The sequence below is a fragment of the Taurulus bubalis genome (genome assembly GCF_910589615.1).
Source record: "Taurulus bubalis genome assembly, chromosome: 11".
NCBI classification, from domain to species: domain Eukaryota; kingdom Metazoa; phylum Chordata; class Actinopteri; order Perciformes; family Cottidae; genus Taurulus; species Taurulus bubalis.
This window is the reverse complement of record NC_136599.1, coordinates 19,814,880-19,839,607: the sequence shown is the minus strand read 5'-3', so window position 1 is coordinate 19,839,607 and position 24,728 is coordinate 19,814,880. Positions and strand designations below refer to the sequence as shown.

The window sequence follows — 24,728 nt, the reverse complement described above, 5'->3', positions numbered from 1 at the left end:
TAAATATCTTAAAATATAAATGCTGAGCATTTTCTTGATTAGTACACGGTCCTAGTGTTTTATGAACCAAGTAAATGTTCATAAAACAGATCCCTGAGTTCCATTTTGAATTAACTTTCTTTACCACTGATTATGCTTGAACGTTGACCTTTAGCATTTAAAATAAAAAAGATGGCTTTGGAGTTCAGAGAGTGGTCCCTTCTTTCTGCGATACAACCCTTTGTCTGCAGGTGTCACCAGGTGATGATCAGCATGTGAATGCAATATTAGTTCTGGTCTTTGTGAGGATAAGTCTCACTTGGGAAAGAGCAGGTTAATATCAAGTCCGACCTGCCCCTGAACTGGGATGCAATTCATATTTTTTCGATTCACTGGAATTGGAATATGATTTATGTGCCCTTGCTTTCATCCCGGTTGCGAATCTGCAACTTGCAGTCTCCAGCTTTTATTATGGAAAAAAACACATCTGTTTTGAAGACACGTGCGTTCCATTAGCTTTGTATGCCTCCTTTTCCGAACTGTTGCCTTTCTTGTGGCAACTACTTGTCTGTTAAAAAGGGTTCTCTCTGACAGTGCTCTCCTTACAATGAAAAGTAAATTCTGATGAAGGTCATGGTGGTTATTGGGTGTTCTATTGAAAGACTCTGGAAACAATTGGCTTATTTCAGAGGTATTAGGTAATGTCTCATGCTTTGATGTTTAGCACAAAAGGAGAGGGAATAAATGGGATAAAACAGCCAAATCACCACCAAGAGAGAGGGAGCAGCTGGCCTGGATGGATGGGGCTGATTAGATATTTTTACAAGATCTTAAGATGTGGTGACAGTGTGGTTTCAAATCCTCTCGCCTCCTGTGCAGCCGTTTTTGTCATTGCTGGCCACATTCAAGGGTTTAGAAAGCCACAGCCGCTGGCCCGACAGCCATTGGGGAGGGGAACAGGCGAAACCGAGGTCTTCTCATTATTTAAACCTCCTCTCCAGTCTGATCACCATCAATTTAAATAATTGCAAACACATTTCTTAAATTCATCAATGGTTTATGAGGCAAAACAAGACCAGAAGTTGTTTAGCTAACTTAAACATACACAACTGTGACATTTGTTTGTCCTTTTGCAAACAGGAAACTATTTTAATGAGACACCCGTTTATAAGACAATACTGTCACAAGAAGGGATAACAAGTATAATTTTATGATTCTTAACATTTTAAATTATGAGAAATTGTGTGTTGCCAACAGAACTATTTTACTAGTCTGCAGTATTTTGGTGCTTGAAAACAAGTGTAAATTCTGTTATCATTGAATTAATGATATATATATATATATATATATATATATATATCATTAATTCAATTAGTTTTCCGAGAGACTGCTATACGTTATGCAATCAATACTTTGCACTCTAGGTTTTCTGATGTTCAGATGAAATACTGACATTTTACATTTTAACAAGCATTCATATTTCATTTTTTGTTTGATACAATTAATGTGTTGATTGTTTACTGCCCTCACCAGGAGGTCAAAGGTCAGAACACGACGCAATCACCATGTGTTGTAGAAAATCCTTATCTGATGTGTAGTTGTAATACTTAATGCTGGATTGTTGACTATTAGTCTCATGTTTAATCTAAAAACATTTATTGTGTGGTTGTTAATACAAAATCATATGTATACAACACATATCAAAACCAGTAGTAATGTATTTCACAGGTAGACATTAAAAGAACAAAGGATGCAGTTACACGCACATTTCTACATATATATATATATATATATATATATATATATATATATATATATATATATATATATATATATATATATATATATTTATAAACACATATGAATACATTCAAACGTGATCTGTAAACTACAAGTAGCCTAAAGTTCGGCACTAACAGGAAGTCATTTTTTCTTTAACTTCTTATGTATACTTTGAAGTCAGCTGAAAACTGTCCGACTTGATCGCAGTTTTTTGTCAACGCCTCCTGCTGCTGCCGCCTGCTCTCGTCTGGATTCCAGGCGAGGCGCAGCTCTTACGAACGAGCCTATTGCTTCTTCACATTTTTCATTTTGAAATCACTAATATGCAAGTACTCTTAAGGAAAGCTATTTCCTACGGGTCTGTGGTGTTTGTCTCCATCTGTAGGAGCACGGAGATACGTGCAGGATGAAGCGTGACAAATAATCTCCAACAAGCGGGAGTTAAATGTTGCTCAGCATGCACTGCTCTGGAAATACTTAGGTCTGTTTTAGATGCGAATTAAGAACAATTTAGCAACAATGTATTTATTTTACTTCTTTCAATAATCTGTGAAATACTGCTGTGTCAATGGACCAGCACTGTCATCATTAACATTCAAAGAAGATTGTATTAAAATATAATTATTTAGCTTGAAACGGTTTTATTTCTGCAAGGCGGAACTCTTGTGTTGAGATTCCCGGGGAAGGATTTTCTTGTCGGACTCGCTTGTCGCCTACATTTTTTTGAACGGGAACTACACTGGTGAGTGTTTTCTTCGTTAAATGTAAGCTACGCGGTTCTATTGTGTGACGTTATCTATAGATAATTAGCATGTTTCACACCCAATGCCCATGTGTCGTGTAACGGTGTGAGACGATAAGAGACGAGCTGTGGAAGCGTTGAGACTCAAAGGCCTGGCGTGAGCTTTGCTGACACCGTTCAACAACATGTAGCTTGGCTACTTCAATATATATGGGACTAACGTAGCTAGGTTAACAGCGAGCTAAAAGGCTAAAGACGAGAGGACGTCAACTTCCTCAACGTTGACAGGCTGTTATTAATGTCTCCTTCCTTTCTTTGTTCCCGTTTATTAGTTTGTTATTCGGCGTAGTCACTGTCCACGGACGTCTGATCAACCTGCACAGGCGTTGTTTGTTTAAAGTCGTCATAGTGCAATGCTATGTAATGCTATGTAAGCTAGCACTAAGTTAGTTAAGTGTACAAGCTAAGAATAAGCTACACAACCTAATATTACGTCATTTCACACTGAACCACACAGTGGGTCCAAATAGCAGCTGCTGTTACGAGCAAATACCTTGGGTCACTATTAAAACAATAGGATAGAAATGTGTAGGATGGTTACATTGTTTGCTTGATTTAGTCTTCACTTAAACACAGCTAAGGCGAGGGTTGAGGGATCTAGAAAGGATAAACCAGTGGCATGTCAAATATTGCACTGCAGCATTGAAATGTTCAATCTATTTAGCTCTCAGTCCTCAACACCAGTCCCTCCTCAGAATATTTGGTTCAGTATATGTTTCCACTTTCCACAAAACTTCCCTTGCTTCATGCGGGAGACCAAGAGCCTTTAGATGCAAGTAAAGGTATATAAGCAGAGTGGCTGGGAAGGTGTTCGAGATATGATGTAACCTAAACTGAGAGGTAATACACATTTGTCAACCGTCATGTTGCGCCATATAAGTTACAGTCGCAGCACTCGTTTTTTACAGCTCAGACCACTGTTGGCTATGTTGAAAATCAGTCAGCAGGACTACTTAATATTTACTAACTCATGAGTAGCAATAGAAATGTGTCTGTACCATTTCAATAATGAAAACTGTTCTGATGAGACTATATTTGATTCCTTGTATATTCCTTTTTAATACGTATGCTTCCATTTAATAAAAGAGGTTAACTTTGTTTATATTCCTTTAAACAAAAGTATAAAAAAAGAACATTTTATCAGTATTAAAATATCACATTGACACTGGTTACTAATAATGATACCCATCCCCAGTCCGCCATGGGACATGGTAAACCCTTTTGACAATTAAATATGGATTTAAAAAAAGTCTCTAACATCCTTCTTTCTTCATCCCTCCAGCAGGTGGAGGGATGAGTCTCTCCCCTGTGATTGGCACAGATGTGCCAGAAACGGCTAACGGGGTTGTGACAGCCGTCTCTTCAGAGAACTGCCCTCACGTTCCGGTCTCGGTAAAATGTGGTGGGAGAGTGCCCTGTCCTGGGGAGGCACCGGAGGACAGAGCGCTTGGACTCACAGAAAACAGAGTTTACGATGGTGAAGGCCACTTGGCCATAGAGACGTACAATAATGGGAGAACATCTACTAGTTTATCGCTGCACACCTCTCATGTGACGGACGCCTCGCTCCCTGCTGCCTCCTGCACAGGAGACTCAGAAGACTGGGAATCAGGCTCCAAAGACACAGACGTTCACAAGGCCTCTCACAATACTGAGCTTCCTGATGCAGCTCTGTTGTGGGACCCAGCACAGCAAGCACACTCCAAAGAGTCGTCTCAGCGAGGAGGTCCTGCCGCTACAGGCAGACAGGAGACTTTAGATGGAGACACCGACAGTCGAGACGAGGAGGAAGATGGAGAGAAGGAGAAACAGGATGAGGAGGACGATGAGAAAAATGAAAAAAAGTGGATAAATCAGCGTGCAGGAGGGAGAACAGAGGTGGAGGTGAGGGACGCTTATCGTAATTTTTATTAGATTATGTGTACCAGAGAGTGGAGGTCATCATAGGATTAAGAGTTCAATACAAGTAAATGTTGTGGAGCCATCTTGATTTCATTGCTTGCTTTTAAATAGATTTAACTCTGAGACTTTAGTGGGCTTCAAATGAACTACAACACATTTACCAACTACGTCTCACAACAAAGTTGGTCGTCATTTTTCCAAATGGCTAAATTTGAAGGCTAGACAAGAAATTCATCAGTTAGAAGAGAGGGTTTACGAACAGGAAGACAAATGTGTAGCTCTTGGGCTGGTTTCATAATGATTTTGTTCAGCGTGATTTAATAAGCAGTAACTTAACTTCTCTTATTCACTTCCTCTTCTATTCCATTCTCTATTCACCACCTCACCCTTCATTTTAGTCTTCCCGACACTACTCCTCATCAGCCCCTGGTCCCAGCACCTCGTCCTCTTCCGCTCCTCCACCTCCTCTTCTTCCCTCAGACGATATCCCCTGCCCTCCCCACGTCATGGCCCAGGTCTGGGTGCGCAACGTCAGGGGAATGCAGGACAGCAAGAGTCTGGATGAAATCAGCCAAGCTTGTGGAGGTAGATATCTGTCAAACAGGTTTGATTTTGTGTTTACTGCAGTTAAGCTCGTTCCCCGTCTCTTTACTTGTATTCTATTTATAAGCCCGCAAAAAAACAACTCTTTTAGTAACGCAATAAATTAACAGAAATATAGTGGAAATTGTAACTACATTAAGTCGGACTTCCATCTCTTGATAAGTCAGTAATTACTGGGAATATTTTACAACTTTATTCAGCTGCTTTTGGTGTATTCACCACAGGTGGTTCGGGGGCACGGGTAGGGGGCAGAGGTGGCCAGTCAGAGGGCCGGAGGGCCACAATCTCCTCAGCTCTGGAGCTAGAGGGGACAGTCAGCCAGGATGGTGACCTGACTCACTTCATCACCAAGAACCTGGAGCAGAAAATCAAAATGAGCTCCAAGCCCAGTCTGGACTGCAGTGACTGTGAGTATGGAGCTGAAGGACCCTTCACAAGATTATTTTCAAGCTGATTAGGGGAATTTTCTTCATTATTGGAAATCACAACGCGCGTGCTTTTAGTGTACGTTCATGCTTGGTCACGCCCGCACGCTCACTGCTCTCATGCGGCGGTTACAGCTGATTTGTAAGCATCAGAGAAAGTGTAACTACATCTCATATACAGTATATATGTTTATCTTTTGGTGCGCTTTATGTTGTGTTGCATTTGACTTGCAGAAGAAACCCGTGCATACAGTATATGTATACATGGAGAGGCAACCCAGTCGCCTAAATAATTTTTTGCATTGAACATTTCTTAAATACTTTTCGTCATCAGTTCGATGGACCTTTCTCAAAAGTCATGTGTTTATTTGACCCATCCACCACCCCTCCCACGCACTTACTTGCATGTTTACTCGTGTTTTTATACATATGTCACTCGTCACTTCGCAGCTCTAGCCGAATTCAGCGTATTTCTTGGTTTGCGTCCAATGCCAACATTTATACCTGCCGACTGGGCTGGTAGAGGATGTGCGTAGTGCAGTGTTACTTTTATAACTGCGACAGACAAACTGTTTGTATTTTCCTCTGCACAGAGAGGTGTCAGAAATGGCATTTTAGCAGGTTAATAGCATTTTTACGAGCAGTGGTGCTGGTGCAGGGGTCTGACTTGAAGTCGGATTCACAGCCAGCTTTTCCCCCCCAGAGGCTAATGGGCCCAGTCAGCCACCACCCATCATTTATGCATAACTCTGGTCATGTCTAACCCATAATAAATAATGGAGAATCAATGCACTATCTTAAGCAAATTAAATGCTGTATCTGCCGTCTCATGAGGAACTGATGGAGCCTTACATGAATCATCTGCCGCCCTGCAGGTTTTCATAATGCAGCAGCTTTGTTAAGTTACCTTGCTCTGGGCAAATTGTACTTATTTAGTGATTTGAGACTGATGATATCTCCTTTTGTAGTAATCCATCCTATTTCTGTATTTTATGTTCTTGATCATTCAGTGCAGTATTTCCCATGAATTACCAAGTCTTTTCTATTACTACTAATATTCTAATTATCCTGAACATATTTTTTTCACTTCTCAACGGGAGGCCGGCTGGCCTTCTCCGTGCGCATTACTTCTTCTAATTAGGGTCGAAAAATAAAAGGTGGCTCGCGACTCCTACCGTGTCAGCTTTACAGCACCCGTCGCCCGGACTGTGTCGCGAACTTGGTGCTCGCTGTGCCCGGTCTCCCTGTGGAGAGTGATGACTGGACTGTCCTCAGTTTAAACACTGCACCGTATGTTTTAGTAGACTTGTGTGGAAGCTCTTAAAACATGACTAAATTGAACATGCTTAATTGTGGAAAAAGTTAAGTTTAGCATTAAGGCGTCAGGTAATCATTATTTGACGTGCTGGCTGAGATTCAAGAAAAATGACTGTAAAACTGATAAGACTGAGATGTATCGATTCAATGAAGAGTTCCACTGTGAACTTATGATAGCTTTGTTTCAAGAATAGTGAAGCAAAGTGTTGCCATAACACAAACTTCACAGGTGCGATGCTCGCATCTTTATCGCAGTCAAAAATGGAAGGTTTCATGTTCAGAGAGAAAAGTTGGCTTGTTGGTTAGACTGGTCGAAAACTTTAATTATGACAGTTGTGAAATGGAGGTTTGTGGTGAGTGCTAACTTAATGCAACCGACACGTTCAACACTAGTGAATAGTCAATATGGGACATGCATGGTATGTTATCACCGTTTTGCTATCAGCTTAGTCACCTGCTCCACATGAGGGATGTACAGAACAAACGATCCCAGCAGCAAAAAAAAAAAGCTTCTAAATGTTGCAACATGTTCAATATTAACTTGTCCTGGCACATTTAAATCCGCCTCACCATATGTTTTAACTTGCAGCCCAGACTCAACCCCACAGAAATAGCAACGGGATAGTTTTCAAAATGCTCACACGTGCAGCTATTTCAGAAATTGCAGAAAGGAAATCATCTCTATGAAATCAGCAGGTTGAAAAAGTCAAGTCTATCCACTGGCAGCCATCTGTTTTGTGAAATTTTCTGAGGGAAAAGAGTCTGAACCGCTGCCCTTCACCCAGAGGAAAAATCCATCTGTATTCGCGTGTCTGCTGAAATGGCCACTCAATTTAAACGGGGAACACAGTCAATATGCCCTCGCTGGCAGCTCATTCCCTCTACCTGCTGATTCAATTAGGATAGATGACTCGGACTTAGTTTAGACTGGAGGGGTTTATAACTGAGGTCCTGCTGCAGCCTGACAGGAATCAATTTCAGAGACGGAAACCTGCTTATTTCTTTTACTTTGCTATTCAGAGCATATGTGTTCTTTTAATTAATTGCCATAATTTGTTTAAATCTGTGCTGGCTGTCTTATTTTTTTTTAAGACCCAGCTGTTCCTTCAAATGGGAATAATTCTTCATTCGCTCCGGCGCGTAATTTGTGTGACGTTTAGTTTTTTTTTTCGCTTGGAAAACCGATTTCTTTGAAGTCGTCATTATTAGCCTGTGCTTGCACACACATTGTGCCTGTTTGCATCACCCTCTGCCTTCCTCTGACTGCCTGTGTTTTGTCCTGGGGAAAAAAAAGTAATCCACATTTATTTTTATCAATTAATCATTTGACATTTATCAAGCAAAAATGTTTACATTAGCTGGCTCCAGCATCTCAAATGTGAAGATTTTCTGCTTTAATCCATTTTAAATCTTTATTGATTTGTTGTTCGAACAAAACACCAAACCAGCTCTTTGTGTTCTGGGAATTTTCACAATTAAGTTTTTTTTTTTTTTTTTACAGCTTATACTATTTATCAAAAAGTCAATTGAAATCAAACTTTAGTTGTAGCCCTACGTGTGTATATTATCCGTTAAATTTCATAATTATTTCTTCCCAGCGGACTGTTCAGGTCCCATCTACCGCAGCCGGGGTTTGTCACGGAGACCAGCAGACATCCCGCCCATTGATCCAGCTGTCCTATTGGATCTTCAGAGACACACCCAGGAAGTGGCGCACAGTGTGGAGATGATGATGCGGAGCCTCAATGGAACTATCCAGAATGTGAGTCTGAAAGTCTGTCTGTTCGTAGCTTCATCATTCTGTTTCATCCTCTAATATCGTCTCTCACACTCACAGACTGTATATTTATCACCCAAATCTGTTTTTGTGATTGATTGGTCTCTCTTTTCATGATTCTTCCAGATGACCGCTCTGAGTGTGGGCTACATCCAGACCTACAGAGACTCTGTTGACAGCTTGGGAGAGTCTGTGGACATGAGTATAAAGGTGTGTGTGTGTGTGTGTGTGTGTGTGTGTGTGTGTGTGTGTGCGTTACTTTGACAGAAAGATGTTCTCTGGGGTTGTTTCTGGGAAGTTTCTGGGAAATGTAGAAAATTACAAAACCTAAAGAGCAAGTTAAGGGTTCTCCAGAAAATGAATTATAAATGTTAAAAGGGGGGCAGGAGGGATTATCGATTGATGACAGCTGAGCTTCTTCTTTCACTTTGTCGACATTTTAATTGTTCTCTTTTCTACATCCTTTTTGACACAATATACTACTTCCATTTAATCAGAATCAGAACCATTTATTGGCATGAATGTTTTCACCTACAAGGAATTTCTAGGAAATGGTCCTGGGGGGTGACAGAGTCAGTCAGTGAGGGACCAATCACCCTCTCGGCAGAGCGAATGATGCGCTGCAGCCTGCTAGTTTTTATTCTTTCCATGTACCCGTCATTTTACTCACAGGTATATATTAAAGCATCCACTTTTGTTGTTTGTCCTGTATTTTTGCTCCCATAGGGCATGTACACACTGATGGCTCGCTGTGAGGAGTTGGATCGTTCCATGCAGCCCATACACACCCTGGCGGCTCAGATCCGTGACATTAAACGCACCCTAGACGCTCTGGAGGCGATCTGCAAGTAGCCCCACCTCTCCGATTTGAAGACACGCCCCCAGCCAGCTATAAAGACCCAACATCAAACGTATCCTGTATGATGATGTCTGCAAGTAAACACACCTATCTGCAGGTAGCACACACACTGCAGCCAAGATTAAGTGCTCCTCTGGATTCCAGGAACCATTGCTACTCGGCATGCTGGATTATTGTCTCTCATAGTCCTGTCCTCATTCGAAGACGACCATGTTTGTTCAGTGAGTTTCCAACTGAATTGTGATTGATTTGCTGTCAGGTTTGAGCGTTCTCTTATTTATTTTGTATTTTTTTAAAGCCACCCTCACTTCCTCTAATGAAATTGTCGTTTTGGAGACACTCAGTCAAGTGCCCTGAACACACACACACACACACTCTCGCACTCACACGTGCACACACAGACACGCATACAAACAGATCCTTGAAGATGTGTTTACAGTCTGAGGAGGAATATTGTGTCATTATCCGTCCAGGCCGCTTTGTTCAGATTGCACTAATCTTTACTCCCCACATGGGGGCAATGTCTCTCTCTCTCTCTCTCTCTCTCTGTCTCTCTCTCTCTCTCTCTGACTCTCCCTTCACTTATGGAGAGGCCAGTATGAACTGCTCAGAAGACAGTGACTTTTGCACAGGAACAGAAAGTTTTTTAATCTTATGCAACAAAGATCAGATTCTTTTCACTGCAGGCTTAATGAGGAAAGAGGAGCATCGTTTCTGTCTCTGGCTGTCTTATTTTAATGTTTATTTATTCAGCTTCCTCAGCATGTTTGCTTTTTCAACGACATTGCAACAGCACTGCTACTTGGTGTCACTGGAAAATAATCAGTACAGCCAGAATTGTTTCCCACTGTACTCTGGAGCATTTGGAGGTTAAGCTCAAACGCTGCTTGCGGGTGGTTGTCGAAGGTAATGAAACCGTTTCACTTTTTCTACGCGGATTCTGTCATGTTGTTTATTAATTAAAAAACTTCCAAATTAAAAAAATCACAGGTGTGCTTCTGCAATTTAAAGCCACCCCCAGCCAGGTGTCCTACAACATCACCTTTTGTACAATCCAAGATGTTTTTGTGCAAATAACCGGAAAAAATTCATATTGCATATACATACATTCTCAATGGCATTAAATATTTAAAAAGCTTTGTCCTTATTTGACTTTTAAATATCATCAAAAGTAGAAACATTTGATAAATGTAGCCAACCTGAAGACTTTCAGGAAGTCTTATTGAAAATCTAATTTAAATTCCAGGCATGCAAGTAGCCAACAAACTGCCTCGAGTGTCATTCATTCTGTAAATGAACTTCAAACCAGTTCTGGTTTGCTTCTGCTTGTGCTGACCCGTCACAAAGAAGCGACAGCTACGTTTCTGTGCAGCTTGTCCTCGCTTTTGTTTTCTTCAACATTGAAAAGGATTGGACAACTTGTTTCAACAAAGGAAGTCGGGATTCAGCCTTTGCACGCCAACTAACGTGGACTTGTGTCACATTAAATTGAAGTATTTATTCATTTACTCGAGAGCAAAGCTACTGAACAACTCCAGTGTCGCTCGGCTGTTACTTTACCGACCTGAAGCCATTTGCTGTCATGGAGCTTTTTACTTGAATAAATGGAGAGACTGTGGTACGTCTGTCATTGCACTGGTGGGTGGCCTTGTAGTAGATCATTGTACTATTGCTTTTACATGTACCTATTACTGATAGCAGTAAACATGTAGTTTGGTGGATTTTGGAATATTCATCTAAAAACTTGATGAAAGCAATACTGGAAGCAACGTGGGTCCACATTTTAGCCTTGGTTCTGCATTGTTAAGCGTGTTAATGTGTTTGCACCTCTGTGAGAAAGATGTTAATGGCATTCTGTGTAAAATCTGCTCTTTGTCTCATTGTCATCTTCCTCAGCCTTTTTGGCAAAGAGGAAGGGCTGCATCTTTTAAAAAGCATACATTAAAGAATGGAACGAGTCTGCTTCCTTTGTTACGGAAATAATGCTCTTTTGCAGATGAAGGTAAATGTCCAGAGAGGGGACATTTGGGAGTCTTAGTAGATTTAAGGTGAGAATGGATCCTTGAGATGGGAGATATGAGAAGATGTCTTTGTTCATAATGTAAATGTACGATTTAATTAATTTTCTGTTGTACAATCAGATGATGCACCTGTGTAGATATGATCTCTTTCTGTAACAAAAAAAACAATTTAGATACCCTTCGTCTTGAGTGTATATTTTAATGAAAAATACTAAATAAATTTACATGAGCTGCAAGAACAAATGTTTCCTCCTTTCTTTCTTTTTTCAACTGCCTCAAGGAGCACTCAAACCCTTCAGTGCTCAAACCAGTGGAAGTGAAGGAAGCAGATAAAAACAACTCTGACTTACAAAAAAATATATACAGGTACTGAAGTGCTGTGCTTTCTGAATTTAAAGGTTCGTCCTTTTAAGTTACAGCTACTGTATTTATAACTAACTTTATTCTAAGGACAATAAGAGTTGAAGGAGCTTTAACTACATGCGGGTGAGACCAATTGGTCTCGTTCACCGCAGATATTTTGACTTGTCACAGCGGTGTTACTAATAGCAGTAACGATTGCTCTGTTTCGTTGTCACAGTAAGCAGTGAGCCAGCATGCTCAATACGAGGGCCCTGGAACTTCAATGGAATTCAGCCATCATTCATTTGATTATTTATACTTGCTTTTCCCGCTGCGATATTTAAAAAAAGGGCCATGTTTAATTTTGACGGGCTTTGCCAGAACTCAGGCAGAGGAGATAGAGCTGCAGTTCAGCAGATGGGCCTCTTGAAGACATCAACAATCCACAACGTAAAACCTGGACGTTTGAAGGTCAGAGTTGACACATTCTGTTTGTCTGAAATTGCATTAAGCATGTGACTCCAACTGCTGAAACATTTATGGAAATGACAAGCTCTGTAAAACAGCTTAAATGACCAGTTCACCCAATTTACAAATAAACAAAAGGTCTCTCCAACCGTTCTACTATCTAGCAATGCAGATAGGTTTGGTTTCATTTTAAGGATTTAATATATTGGTCTCTGACATCTCTGCTGCCACACCAATTCAGTGAAGATGAATATAATAAAATGTTTTAGCTGAACCAGCCTTTTTAACACAACACGTCTACATAATGGAAAGAGAAACTCTTTTAGGCCTTAAAATGATGAAATAATTACCGTTTCACAAAGGTCTAAAATGTATAAACAAAATGTGCAAAGAAAATATAAAACTGCAGGTTTTACAGACTGCTTTCATATATGTGTGGTGACGGTGTAGCGACTGACTGACTTGATATGACAAAAGGTCTATCTTGTATGTCTCTTTTCTCCTGAAAGGCTTGTATACAGCCTGTAGAACCGGGAAAAAAGTGTTCGTACCACTGCTGTCTCTTGGCACATTCAGTGATAGGTTTGAAGTTGCAGCTCTGAACATCGTTTGTTGTCTTTTTTTAATTTAAAATAGTTTTTATACAAAGCAGCACACCTGCAGCTAGCAGGGATTCATTGTCTTGCTCAAGGGCACTTCAGAAGGGCTCATATTGGAGCTATAGCCCAGACCGTCCAGGTGAAGGATGGTTTGTTCTCATTTTAAGGTTCCAGGCAAAGACTTCCGGCCACGAGCAACAGCAGAACAGTAAGGTTTGGGGCACTCAGTGAATTTGTTCCACCGTCTGTAGTTACTTCCAGTGAAGGCGTCGGGCTTCCGGTTCCAGGTGAACTGCTTCCTCTCAACTCGATCACAGAGGCACCTTTTGTTGTGGGAGTTGCTGTCGTCACCGATACATCTCCAGCTTTTTCCTTCGCTGTACCCCCAACGGATGCCCCGTCTTTGGGCGACTGCTGGTCTGAGACATCCCCGTCTGCAGTCTTGTACCACTGGCATTGGAAGTCCTTCTTCCAGACCTCAGCCGGGTCGGGTTCAGCTGGTCTAGTGTTCGTGTCCGGCTGATCTGTGGCTTTTTCTACCTCCTCCTGATGGATAGAAAAATGAAGTCAACATTAGCAAACATTGTTGCTGTTCACAGGGAATAGTGAAACGTTTTATGACATTAGTCTGAAAACTCGATATTAAATACTATGGGTTAAATTCAGATGGAAATAGCAAACTTTGTTCTGCATGCTCTGCAGTTGCAGCAATATTCAGATTTGTGTCTCCCACTTTATGACAACAGAGAAGTGATGAGTGCTCCCAGAGAACACAGTGTTCTTGTGTTCAGTGTTCCAGCATATCTTCCTCTGTTGTGTCTCGACTACTGTTTCCCTCTCTGCTTTCTTACTGTCTAAAGACAGAAGATCCTCAGGCTACTGGACTCCCTGCTGTTGTCTTGGTTATCTTTATTAGTCGTGAGTCCAAAAAAGTTGTTCGGTTTCCAACTCCACACAGAACACAAATTGAGAACTTGTGTCTCCTTTAACGATCGCCTTTCAACATGTTCAGTATCAAGGGCGGGAAGTCAACGTTTTTTTTTAAGGAGCGTTCATCTTTTCAAGACATTGTACTATAATCTTTTATCTCACCATCATGCGTCCTTGTTTACCTTTCTACAAGCATGATTTCCTCAAATAATAAAGTCATTTGAAGACACGTTGTACTATGCGCCCAGTTGTTTATTGCAGACACCTCGCTCACACTTTAGTTATGTAAATTCATATCAATGCAACACAGACCAAAGTTGTTGCTGCAACGACAATATCAAGGATCTTTAGTTTGACCCACTGTCAGTCATGTAATGTGAAAATAACAACTTCCAGACTCCTCATTACACAACCTGTTGATTTGTAATTAGAACAGTTCAGGGCTCTGACTAGTTGTATGTCGTGAACTTTGCTTTCGACTGCAGTAGTTAATTAGCTTTGCGTTGCTAATTAACTGGAAACTGAAAAAGCTTCATCTGCAATAAGACTCTTCGTGTCACCGTGGACAGAACAAGTCTGTTTTACATCTGAACAACAGGTATCATGTCGTCATCTATTTTTGGCTCACTGTAGGAGTGTGATTCAGGATTAATGACATCTGGAATACAATTCATAAACAGAGCTTTATGAATCCAGCACAGATACATCTTGAAACCTGCTTAAAATGAATTACGCTCCCTCACCTTTTCCGTCACCTTCTCCACCACTTCGGACTGCAATGGGAGGTGGAGGTAGACGGAGCTCTCTGGATTTTGACGGACGCAACGACCCTTTCCCTGGCAGAGAGAGGCTGAGCAGAGTCGGGTTGCTGTGGTTACGTTGATGGAGTAGGGTCCCAGGACTTTGCGGACAAACTCTGCCAGGTCTTGACACTCTCTCTGGGAGTGGACAGGTTTAAGAAGAGACATGTTTGCCAATGCAAAGCCATCTTTGAAGTTTTAATTAGTGAGATAAAACAAGTGAAATGGTAATATAGTGTGTTTAAGAACTGCAATCTTAAAAAATTCAGACATATTCGTGGGTGTATGCACTTTAAGAAAATGTATAACTGTATACCTCCGTCTTCGTCTCACTCTTCCCCCATATGACAACTCCAGCTGTTCCCATGGCAGCGCTCTCGCCTATGGTGCTAACCAGGTCTGCCTGTTAACAAGACATTATACAAAGAAGCGCTGTTTTTGTAGTTGTACTCTTCATAGCATGATACAGTAAAAACAGCGTTATACTTGTCACCTGAGGATACAAGTGTGGACCAAATACACCTTCACATTTTTTATTATTTCCTTTTTCAAACAATGGGACAGTGAATAACTCGTGCTGTGATTCAAAATGAATCTACTTCTGCTCTGCTTCCTCGTAGCTGCGTGTGCAGGGTGCTTGGATCAAGTGCCAGACGTCGATATCTCACCTGTGACAGGAAAGTGTTAGTCGATGCATAGACACTCTTGACCAATGGGAATACAGGAAGATCCGACGCAGTCCCAGTCAGAGATGATACTCGTAGTGCTTCTCTGATTTGACTGGACAAGTAAAGCCTGGCTCCAGAGGTCCCACACTACAAAAAGGGGGGACAGATTGTACACATTTTTACCTGTAAACCAAGTACATCACAAGTATTCAATACTCAGGTTGCTTTATAGTGAAGTTGCTTCTCTTGGCTCACAGAAATGTTGCCATGCACTGGATTTAACAAGGAGAAGTTGTCTCACTGATGCAGCAAACATTTTTCATTTCATTTGTTTGTTGGTGTTACACTTGGAGCTGTTAGCAGTTCATGGGGCAAGCTTGAGTTGTTTTGACAACTTCTTGTGACTGGATCTCTCTTTCCTCCACACTGTTTTGTTCCTGTTTGTATCCTGCCAAATCTTAGTAATTATGTGAATGCAGGTTTTAAAAAACACGTTTTATCTCAGAGGTACGTTTTGTTTTAATTTAACTGCAATCATGATCGTAATCTGCCTTAACAAAAAAACTAAAATGTGAAAAGACGTGTAAAAGACGTGCAAAAGTCCCACACAGTGGTGTTGCCCACCTGCAGCTTCTCCAGGGTGAGCAGCGGGTAGAGGGCGGAGCTTCGTTTCCATAGCCACAGAAGCTCGTCGTTGAGGGCGGTCTCCGCAGCAGGGCACTGGCCGGTGTAGTTGGCCAACATGGTTTGTGCCGGATCGCCATTGTAGCAGCTGGGGTAAGGGGAGAAGCCCCATAATGCTTTGGGCCTTAACCTTTTGACCTCTCGTAGAGTTTCCGTCATTACTGACTGGGCAGCTGCCTCGAAGTCCACCTATGATGAGAGCGACACATCCTTTCTTAGTCCCTTACACACATGTTACATTTGTTCAGGGTTTTTGTGTACAGTGAATATGAAATCATCAAACCGATCCAAAATGTGTCAACTGTAATTCTGGACAATTTGCAAATCAGCAGAACAGTTTTATGGCAGCATTGGACTTAGTGAATAGTTTGACACTTTAGTTTGCTTTCTTGTTAAGCTAGATGTGAAGATCGATAACCACTCTCATGTCTTTGCCTTACATTTGAAGCTGGAGACAACTGGGGACAGTTCTTTTGGTCGAGCATCTTTGACGCTCACTAATTTGTACTCGTTTGTTTAATCTGTCTCTGCCGGTTGCCTGGCAACGTCACGGTAAATAGAAGACTTCCCTGTTGTTGTTTTTACGGATTAAACAAACCTATACCATGTTAATTAGCTTAACTTTGGTTACCTTTTTAGCCTGGATTTCGCTTATCCGGAAGCCGCTACTTTAGTATAAAATGTTCTAGTGAAACCACAAATCAACAGCATGTCTACCGTGTCCTTCTTATCACATATTTTCCAATTCAGCTTTATTCACATTAACTATAGGCTTTTGTGTGCTTACTATTCTCATCTTTCCAAACCGACTGAATGTAGTTCACCGTATCAGAGTGAAGTTGTTTTAATCCTTCATTGCAACTTTGATGCCATGTTTCTGCTGAGGGAATTAAGCAAAGGAGGGCTCACTTTGTCAGGTCATCACATCGAGTAATTGCATATTGCAACTCTTCCTCACTCACTGCTGTTGTGCTTCATAAATACGATCCGTCCTCCCTCCTTCCTCTTTAAAATGTGCTCACCTCATAACATCACAATAAGATGTCATTGCCAACATGATAGTAACTTTGCTGTATTGACCAAAACCAAATGGTACCGTAACAATATTATTAGTATTCAAGTCCCACTGGATTTTAGCATCAAAGATTATTTTCTTTACTAAAGAATAAACACTATTGGAAACAACTTCAACATCTGCCAACAACTTTGAAAGTGTACCTTGATCCCTGATCCATCTTCTTATCAGTTACCACTCTTTCCTTACTCTTTATCATCTATCCTTACCTGTGACCACTTTTCCACCTCCTCCGGGGTCCAGTTAGGAAAGAAAGTCTTGAGCAGGTCTCTCGATGCCTCCAGATACATCGCCTGCCTCTCTCGGTTCCTTGGCCACTGGGGGACCCACTCTGCCCAGCGCAGCACCCCCAGCCCAAGGTACCTCGGGGCAGGTAAAGCTGCTTCCAGGTCCTGCTGTGTCTTCTGGAGGTGGTTGTCTAGCCGTGTGTGCTGTGGTAGCCCCCCATTGACCGGTGTGTCTTTGTCTATAAAATAAGGGTAGTTCCCCAGCGTGTCCTCATAAAAGACGGCCACACGGCCCTCCAGTTCCATCCCGAAAGATCTAGGATCTGGCCGACCGGAGCAGGAAGAGTCAGGGATGCCCCAGAAGATGATGAAAGGCTGTCCAGACAGGAGAGGGGGGCACGCTGGCTGCGGTGGACCAGCAGTACCCAGGTCAGCAAAGGCCGCCAGCAGAAGAAGGAGGGGCAGTAAAAATGGAGGCTGGACTTGAAGGATAGCTGATGAAAAAGTGTACTGAGTCCGTAGATTGTGAGGTGTTGGTTTTGGTTCAGGCTTTGGGTCTGGACGGGTCCGTGGCTCGGCCCACGCCATTGGAGCAGCCACCTCTCAGGCCGTCACCGCTTCAGGCCCTCACTGCCGATCATGTTCCTGTTAAACACAGAGCAGAAGTCAAACCTTCAGTCTGTCGTTTGATGTGATTATGATCAAATGATGAGCAGGTGATGAAGGACAATATAATTATTCCTGCACAATTTGTTGCTCATTACATTTAACTGTATTTTATTGTCACATTCATACTCACTTAAAGTGTGACCTCTACATTTAACCCATTCTTAAGCCTTTAGCCGGCGCCTGGGGAGCAACTTGGGTGTCAGAGTCTCATTGATTGTGTCTGCCATTGCTTTACTATAATTAAACCGGCAAGAATCTCCTGATATTTCTTTCTATCTACTCTCTATTGAGCTGGACTTTATTGTGACACGTCTATGTCTTATTTTAACATCTCAAATCCCCCCTTAAACTGTTCTTGTCTTCTCTTATCATCTCACCCATTTCAAGGTGAAATCTGTGACAGTTCCTGAGGTTTACCTAGTAATAAAGGATAGACAATCAGCTGGGGTCCAGCTTTTACAATGTTGGGCAAGGCTGTGCACAGAAGTAAAGGAGAAATGCTGTCCTTACATCTAATGCAAATACAATAATACAAGTTCCGACAGCAACTCATCTATATTGTCCTTGATGTTTTTACACGGATCTGCTGCCAGTGACTGTCTTGCAATTTTTCATGTTGCCCAAAACCATAGCGAAACAATGAAGAAATGACCATTTTAATCACAATTATTTTGGAAACGTGTACATTTTTTGTTGTTGCCTCAAACAGCTGAAAAAAATGAAATACTAAATCTATGCTTCCAGAAAACACAGCATAAAAACATGCAACTACTTAGATTGCAAAAGTCTAAAACTAATATTTTAAATATGAATGATGTAAGAAGCCCCCCATGTGTGATTACAAGACAGAAAACCTCAAGAAAAAAATGGTACTGATTCATTTCGAAATTATTATAACTGTGAATAAATGCATGTCATAAAAAACTTTGCTTGCTGTAGACATTTGCCATTATTCTAACAGTTAAGGTTAATGGTTGGATAGAATAGTTTTAAAATTGTGTTGTGTTTGTACTTGACTCAACAAGCCCCCATGTGGGGATAGTCCCATGCTCAAGTACCCCTATTATGGGACATGTGTCACCATGAACAATGTGGATTATCTTCTCCATCATGAATTTGAAAATCTGTGCGCCCATCAACCATGTGATATTGTTATTAACCAAACCCCTGGTAAAAATAAAGCAGATTTAGGATCACCAAATATGAAAACAGCAGGACGACCTGGTACAAATAGACAACATACTGTATAATCCAGGTATCTTTTTAACATAATATTTTAGGAAAAAAGATGGTGACAATGTCATCTCTTGTAGACTCCAATTTAAATCTGGAGATATCACAAGCTGGAAAAAGTTTTCTTACCTATCTTGTGATTTGAATTGATACTGTGCTGTCAAATTCAACAGTCGAAGTATTAGCAGTAGAAGTATTATACGACATACAGTTATGCTGTTGTAACAGGCGGGCATCGAAGAAATCCCTTCCATATAATAGACAGGTAGTTCTCAATAATGAGCCTGAATAGCAAAACATTTGTGAGAAAGATACTGTGTTGTTCCACAATTACACTGTCGGTTCTTGTTCAACAGGCAGCACAAGATAATGAGGACTGGAAGCAGCACTAAATGTTGCTGTTTTTAAATTATACGGGGCTGAGTGGTAGCTTTGCGTGTAGGCAGTACAATCAAAACAAAGTGGGAACAACAACAGCCGAGAGGCTGATTTAACAAACAGAATTTGGTGTAAAATATTGTAACTTTGTGCAACATTTATAATGTACGTACGTGTTTCACACATAGAGACACAATCTACTGACATCTACATATAAGTTATAGAATTGAGACAACTGACTTTTGGAACTAGTTTACAAAACGTGTGTGCTGTGGATGTGAACAGGAAGTGTATTGTAATGTTGATACACTGTAGAACTGTACAACTTGTGCAACATTTATTTAGCCCGCATTGACAGTTTGGCAAATTGGCCACCATTAAAAAATATGCAGAATTAGATATTAAATGTAAAAATGTAACATGTCTGTGTGTTTGACTTTGCCACAGCTGCTGCTGCAACTGTGGACCAATGGACCAAAACTACGCCTCTCATTCTCACCCGCAACTCGTCAATACCGCAGCTTGGTCAGTGCCCCTCGGGGTTTCGCTCCAATGTAAAAACATTTGCATCACTATCATTTTGGGTTCAGACCACCAGCGACACAGCAACATTCTACAAATCATTTTCAATTTAAACTGCCGCCATGTAGCTACAAACTGATGCCCGACACTTGTTGCTTTTTGTACAAATCAAAGTTGAGCTGGCCTCAACTTTATTCAGCACTCCAGTGACACTCTGAAGCATCAACAAAACCATATGGCCCTGTTCTGTTCCATCTAAAAAATGTCACGAGCCAGTTCCCAGATCTATTCAACTACGTCAATGAACGCTTGAGCAATAGCCACTTGGCAACGGTGTAGCGAGCCAGACGTTCTGTCAAAGCAATTGACGTAGTCTAAAGAGTGGAGTTGTTCTGATACCGATACCAGTATCAGAAATGGCTCCAATGCAGCCTGAAATGCTGGAGCGGATATCGCACGAGTCTAAGCACCAATCCAATACCATATAATTTATCTGGTCATTTATGCTACACAGCAACAAGAACAACACATGTTGCTCGCTTCTCAATCCGTACATGCTGTCTGATCTGTACTGAATATGTGCAACTTTCAACAGAGATGAGAAAGAAGCTAGATGGCTCACTCTTAGCTATTTCCATCATCAGTGTCGGGAAAAATTATTGATGTGGCTTGAAATTGATGATGGAGTGAGCCTTCATACAATCATAGTTTGTAAAAAAGTTTTAAAATATCAGTGGAAATATCCTGGCTAAATAAAGATACCTTATCACATCCACACTGTGGAAAAGAGGTTGTCAGAATATCTCTAACAAAGAGAGACCCAGGAGAGTGTGTGTCTCTTTAAGGAATCAAAGTTGACTTCTTTCCCCTCACTTTTGTTACGTACAACCTAACGCCTAACACGTACTTGTGCTGCCTCATTCGGTATTCTGCTGATGATGGTGAAGAGTGTAGGGCTGCAACTAACGATTCATTTAAGAATCAATTAATCTGTTGCTAATTTTTTCGATTAATCGATGAATCGGATAAGAAAAAGAAAAAAAAACATTGATGTATTCTGTGATGCAGTCTGTCATGCTGATAATGTCCTCCCCATGTGGTCCACACAGCACATCCCAGTCCGTTGACTTAAAGCAGTCTTGCAGGGCGTCATTAACCTCCTGAGACCACCTCCTAACAGTCCTGGTCCTGAGACCTGTTGGTCACAGGCAGCCTCTGCACCAGAGGACCATACCTGGGTGTCAATTGGACCAGGTTGTGATCAGACCTGCCGAGGGGGGGGAAGGACAGTGGCCCTTCTATGCATCCTTAGCATTTGCTTACAGTAGGTCCAGAGTTTTATTGTTCCTTGTGGGGCAGTTGACATATTGTTGAAAAGTTGGCAGAGCTTTGTCCAGTGTGATGTGGTTAAAGTCACCAGTGATAGTCAGAAAAGCACCAGGCTGTTGACTCAGCAGTCCAGACACAGTGGAGTGGATGGTGTCCACTGCTTCCTCAGCGTTGTAATGTAACGGTACTATTTTATTGACATACAGAGCGGAGTGATCAGGTATATGTGATATCCGTAGGGGCGGGAATCACCAGAGGTCCCACTATTCGATTTTATCACGATACTTGGGTCCCGATTCGATACTATCACGATACTGCGATTTATTGAGTATTGACATTTATTCCCTTTTTTCCACCGCAAATTGTCCCCAAAGGAAAACGTTGTCAACATATTGTATCTACGAAGATACCATTTTCAGTCTGTTCACCTCAGTTTTATTGCAGCAAAATGTGATTGAGGGGGCGGGGCTTATCTGTGCAGTTTTCATTTCCGCCATTCACCATGGAAATAACCACTCTTTCTGCTTCATACTTGTGGAAATCCCCAAAACGTCGAAACAACAAACGCCCTCGTGTCTGGATTTATAACATTATCCGTAGCCACACAGCTCGGTGGATTTCACGCGAGGAAGTGCGTCTGAATGGCGGCCACTTCCAGCGCTGCTAGAGGACCCGTAGTCAGTTTGATTTATGCTTTTTTTACCGTCTTTGACCAGCGCAGTGTAGCATGTTGTCCCGTGTGTCAAGCAACAGCTGTGCAGCAGCGGTGCTACGAGTGACAGGAAGTCAAGACGTCTGCTTTAAACAAAGACGGCGCATTTCTAATTTCTTTCTCCGGTGCCTCCATGTTTGTTTTTACCAATTTCCTAACATCACGCTGATCCGGGACCTCCGCTGACCTCACCAGAAAACAACACCGCACCATCTAGTGGACTGAAAAAGCAATTGATTAAATTTTTTGAGCACCAAAAAGTTTATAATTGATTAAATAAAAGATCGATACTTAGCTTCCGTGTATCGATACAATATCGGCACGCAAAATATCGCGATACTATTTTTTCCCCCACCCCTAGATATCAGAGGGTTTGTGTTCAGTCCGCACTTGGAGTTGTACGAACCTGTCAGTTATAGTCTCAGTGTTATGCTAATATTGAGCAAATAAAGTTAGCTGAAGATACAACAGTGTCCTAAACTTATTCTACACATAACACTACACGCGTCAGCTGATAGTGGCACGTAAATGGCGACAACAATGGAGGACGTGAACTCCCTCGGCAAATAATACGGACGCATCCCCACAGCTAACATTTTAATGTTCAGGCTACAGAAACGATCGCCGGTACCGGTAGCCGTGTACTTTCCTCGTTCAAACATCTCCGCGACTTATTGAGTGGCGTAATAATCACGCGACACGACGAATCAATAATGAAATTCGTTGCCAACTTTTTTAAAAATCGAATTTTATTGATTCGTTGTAGCAGCCCTAGAGGAGTGCTGTCTGACACTGAGCTGCATAATCTCCCATAGGCGTTCAATTGAGTTGAGACCAGACTGCAAAGGCCATAGTATATGATTCACATTGTTTTCATATAAATCTAATTATTTAGTGATCCAGAAGAAGCGCCTTGTTATATTTCTCCACTCAGTCAGATTTTTCCTTTTCCGTTCATTTTGTCTCAATTATAGATGATGTCTTTGTGTTTTTCATTTGAGCGCAGTAATGATGAACACTACCGTATTATATTGTGTCCCATTCCTCTGGTGTTCACAAAGGGCTGTAGCATTTTCACGTTCTCCAACTTATTTTTCTTCACCAGTAACTTGTCACATTTTGGTGAAAAAGGTCAAGCAATTGCTTGTTAGCAGTGGAAACACTTCCTACAGCCCAGCTAGCTGCATGCTCTCTACCAAGCCATTAAAAAGGTAAAATACAAACACTACGTGACGAATGTCTGGTGGAGATAAAGTGCAACTCAAAATGCCAAGGGACTCTCGTTACATTATTATTATTGTACATGCAAATACATGTGCATGCTTTAAAGGTGGCCAAATGAGAGAATGTATCTTTACCCTTACAGGTGTTTTCTATTAGCCTGGCTGATTCGACCTCTAGTCAGGTGGTGCTATGCTGGAAATAATGTGATGTCCCTAAACTCAATCTTCTTGGACCAACAAGAAAGGAAAAGGTTTCCCACAAAGAAGTGACGAATTTGACCAGCAAGTGCCGTCTGTCCACGCCCACGCAGTCCTGTGTCTAATCAGGCTCAGGTGAAAACACATGTCTGCAGGGCCGTCACATGATTTAATTTCAGCATTGAACAACTCGAACGAGAAGGTTTAACATATTCAAGAAGTCTACATACACGTTTTAATTTTAATGTAACTCTTTTTTTATGTTCCAAATTGTAAGTTGAAGGTTAAAGTAATCCATCAGATCCCCCACCTCAGTCCAATTTAAGCATTTTGCTTAAGTTCTTATCCACCAACCTCCGAAGAACACTTGTATAAGCTCCAAGATCTCCAACATTATTAGCCACTAATACTAAGCGGGTCAAAGTTCACAGAATGCACAGTGTACTGCTCGTATCGGCGTATTTCTAAATCCAACATGTGACAAATGTGGATAGAAAACATGGATAAATTCCTTTTTTATGGTTTTATTTATTCCAAATCTGTGGAATATCAAGTAAGATGCTTTAATAATGCTTTCTAATTGTTTTGATATGTTTTTCATTGGCAAGATGTTAGGACTCCCTGTGATTGCCTACACAGTTATTATAATCATTACCTGCCAGTTATCTGGTCTCAAACGGCTCCCTTTTTTATTCCAATAGCTGCAGGCCGGTCACACTAGTGGTGAAGGTGATAGCTGGCTAATCTGTTCAGACAAAGCCTCTGGTCTGTGTTTACTCGTCTGTCTGGGCTGAGGCTGATCCTGAGCCCACCGCCTCCGCAGCTCAAGGCAAACATCTTCAACCTTAGTGGTTATACATTGTGTCAGCTTATATATTACACACTAGTTCAGAGGTTCACTTTTAAAAATCAATTAATTGAATCATACGTTGTAAACAAACAAAAAGAACATGCATTTAGTTGATGCTAATAACACATTTGGAATTAGGAAAATGCATCAATAAATCATGTCAGTATCACGGTGTGTCCTTCAGCCAAGAATAATGAAGCATATGAATCCAGCATATACATTTGTTCTTCATTTTATCATGTTTTAATTTGTTCTTCATTTTCTCATGTTTTAATTTGTTCTTCATTTTCTCATGTTTTAATTTGTTCTCTCACAATTAATTTCTCTACACTGAAAAATGTCTTTGCTATGTTG

The 24,728-nt window shown here is 41.3% G+C and overlaps 2 protein-coding genes across 2 annotated transcripts; one reads left to right on the top strand and one right to left on the bottom strand.

The window, feature by feature from the left end:
- Positions 1-3,856: 3,856 nt before the first annotated feature.
- borcs6 (BLOC-1 related complex subunit 6) lies at positions 3,857-9,439 on the top strand (the record flags this gene model as incomplete). The annotated part of the gene is made up of 6 exons (XM_079225854.1): positions 3,857-4,447; positions 4,864-5,050; positions 5,293-5,475; positions 8,409-8,572; positions 8,714-8,797; positions 9,314-9,439. 6 exons carry the CDS (start codon positions 3,857-3,859, stop codon positions 9,437-9,439), a joined length of 1,335 nt encoding a protein of 444 aa, XP_079081980.1.
- Positions 9,440-13,038: 3,599 nt separating this feature from the next.
- LOC306743500 (hyaluronidase-2) lies at positions 13,039-17,848 on the bottom strand (the record flags this gene model as incomplete). Its single annotated transcript, XM_079226015.1, has 6 exons — positions 13,039-13,422; positions 14,550-14,744; positions 14,923-15,009; positions 15,275-15,421; positions 15,899-16,147; positions 17,243-17,848. 6 exons carry the CDS (start codon positions 17,846-17,848, stop codon positions 13,039-13,041), a joined length of 1,668 nt encoding a protein of 555 aa, XP_079082141.1.
- Positions 17,849-24,728: the final 6,880 nt, after the last annotated feature.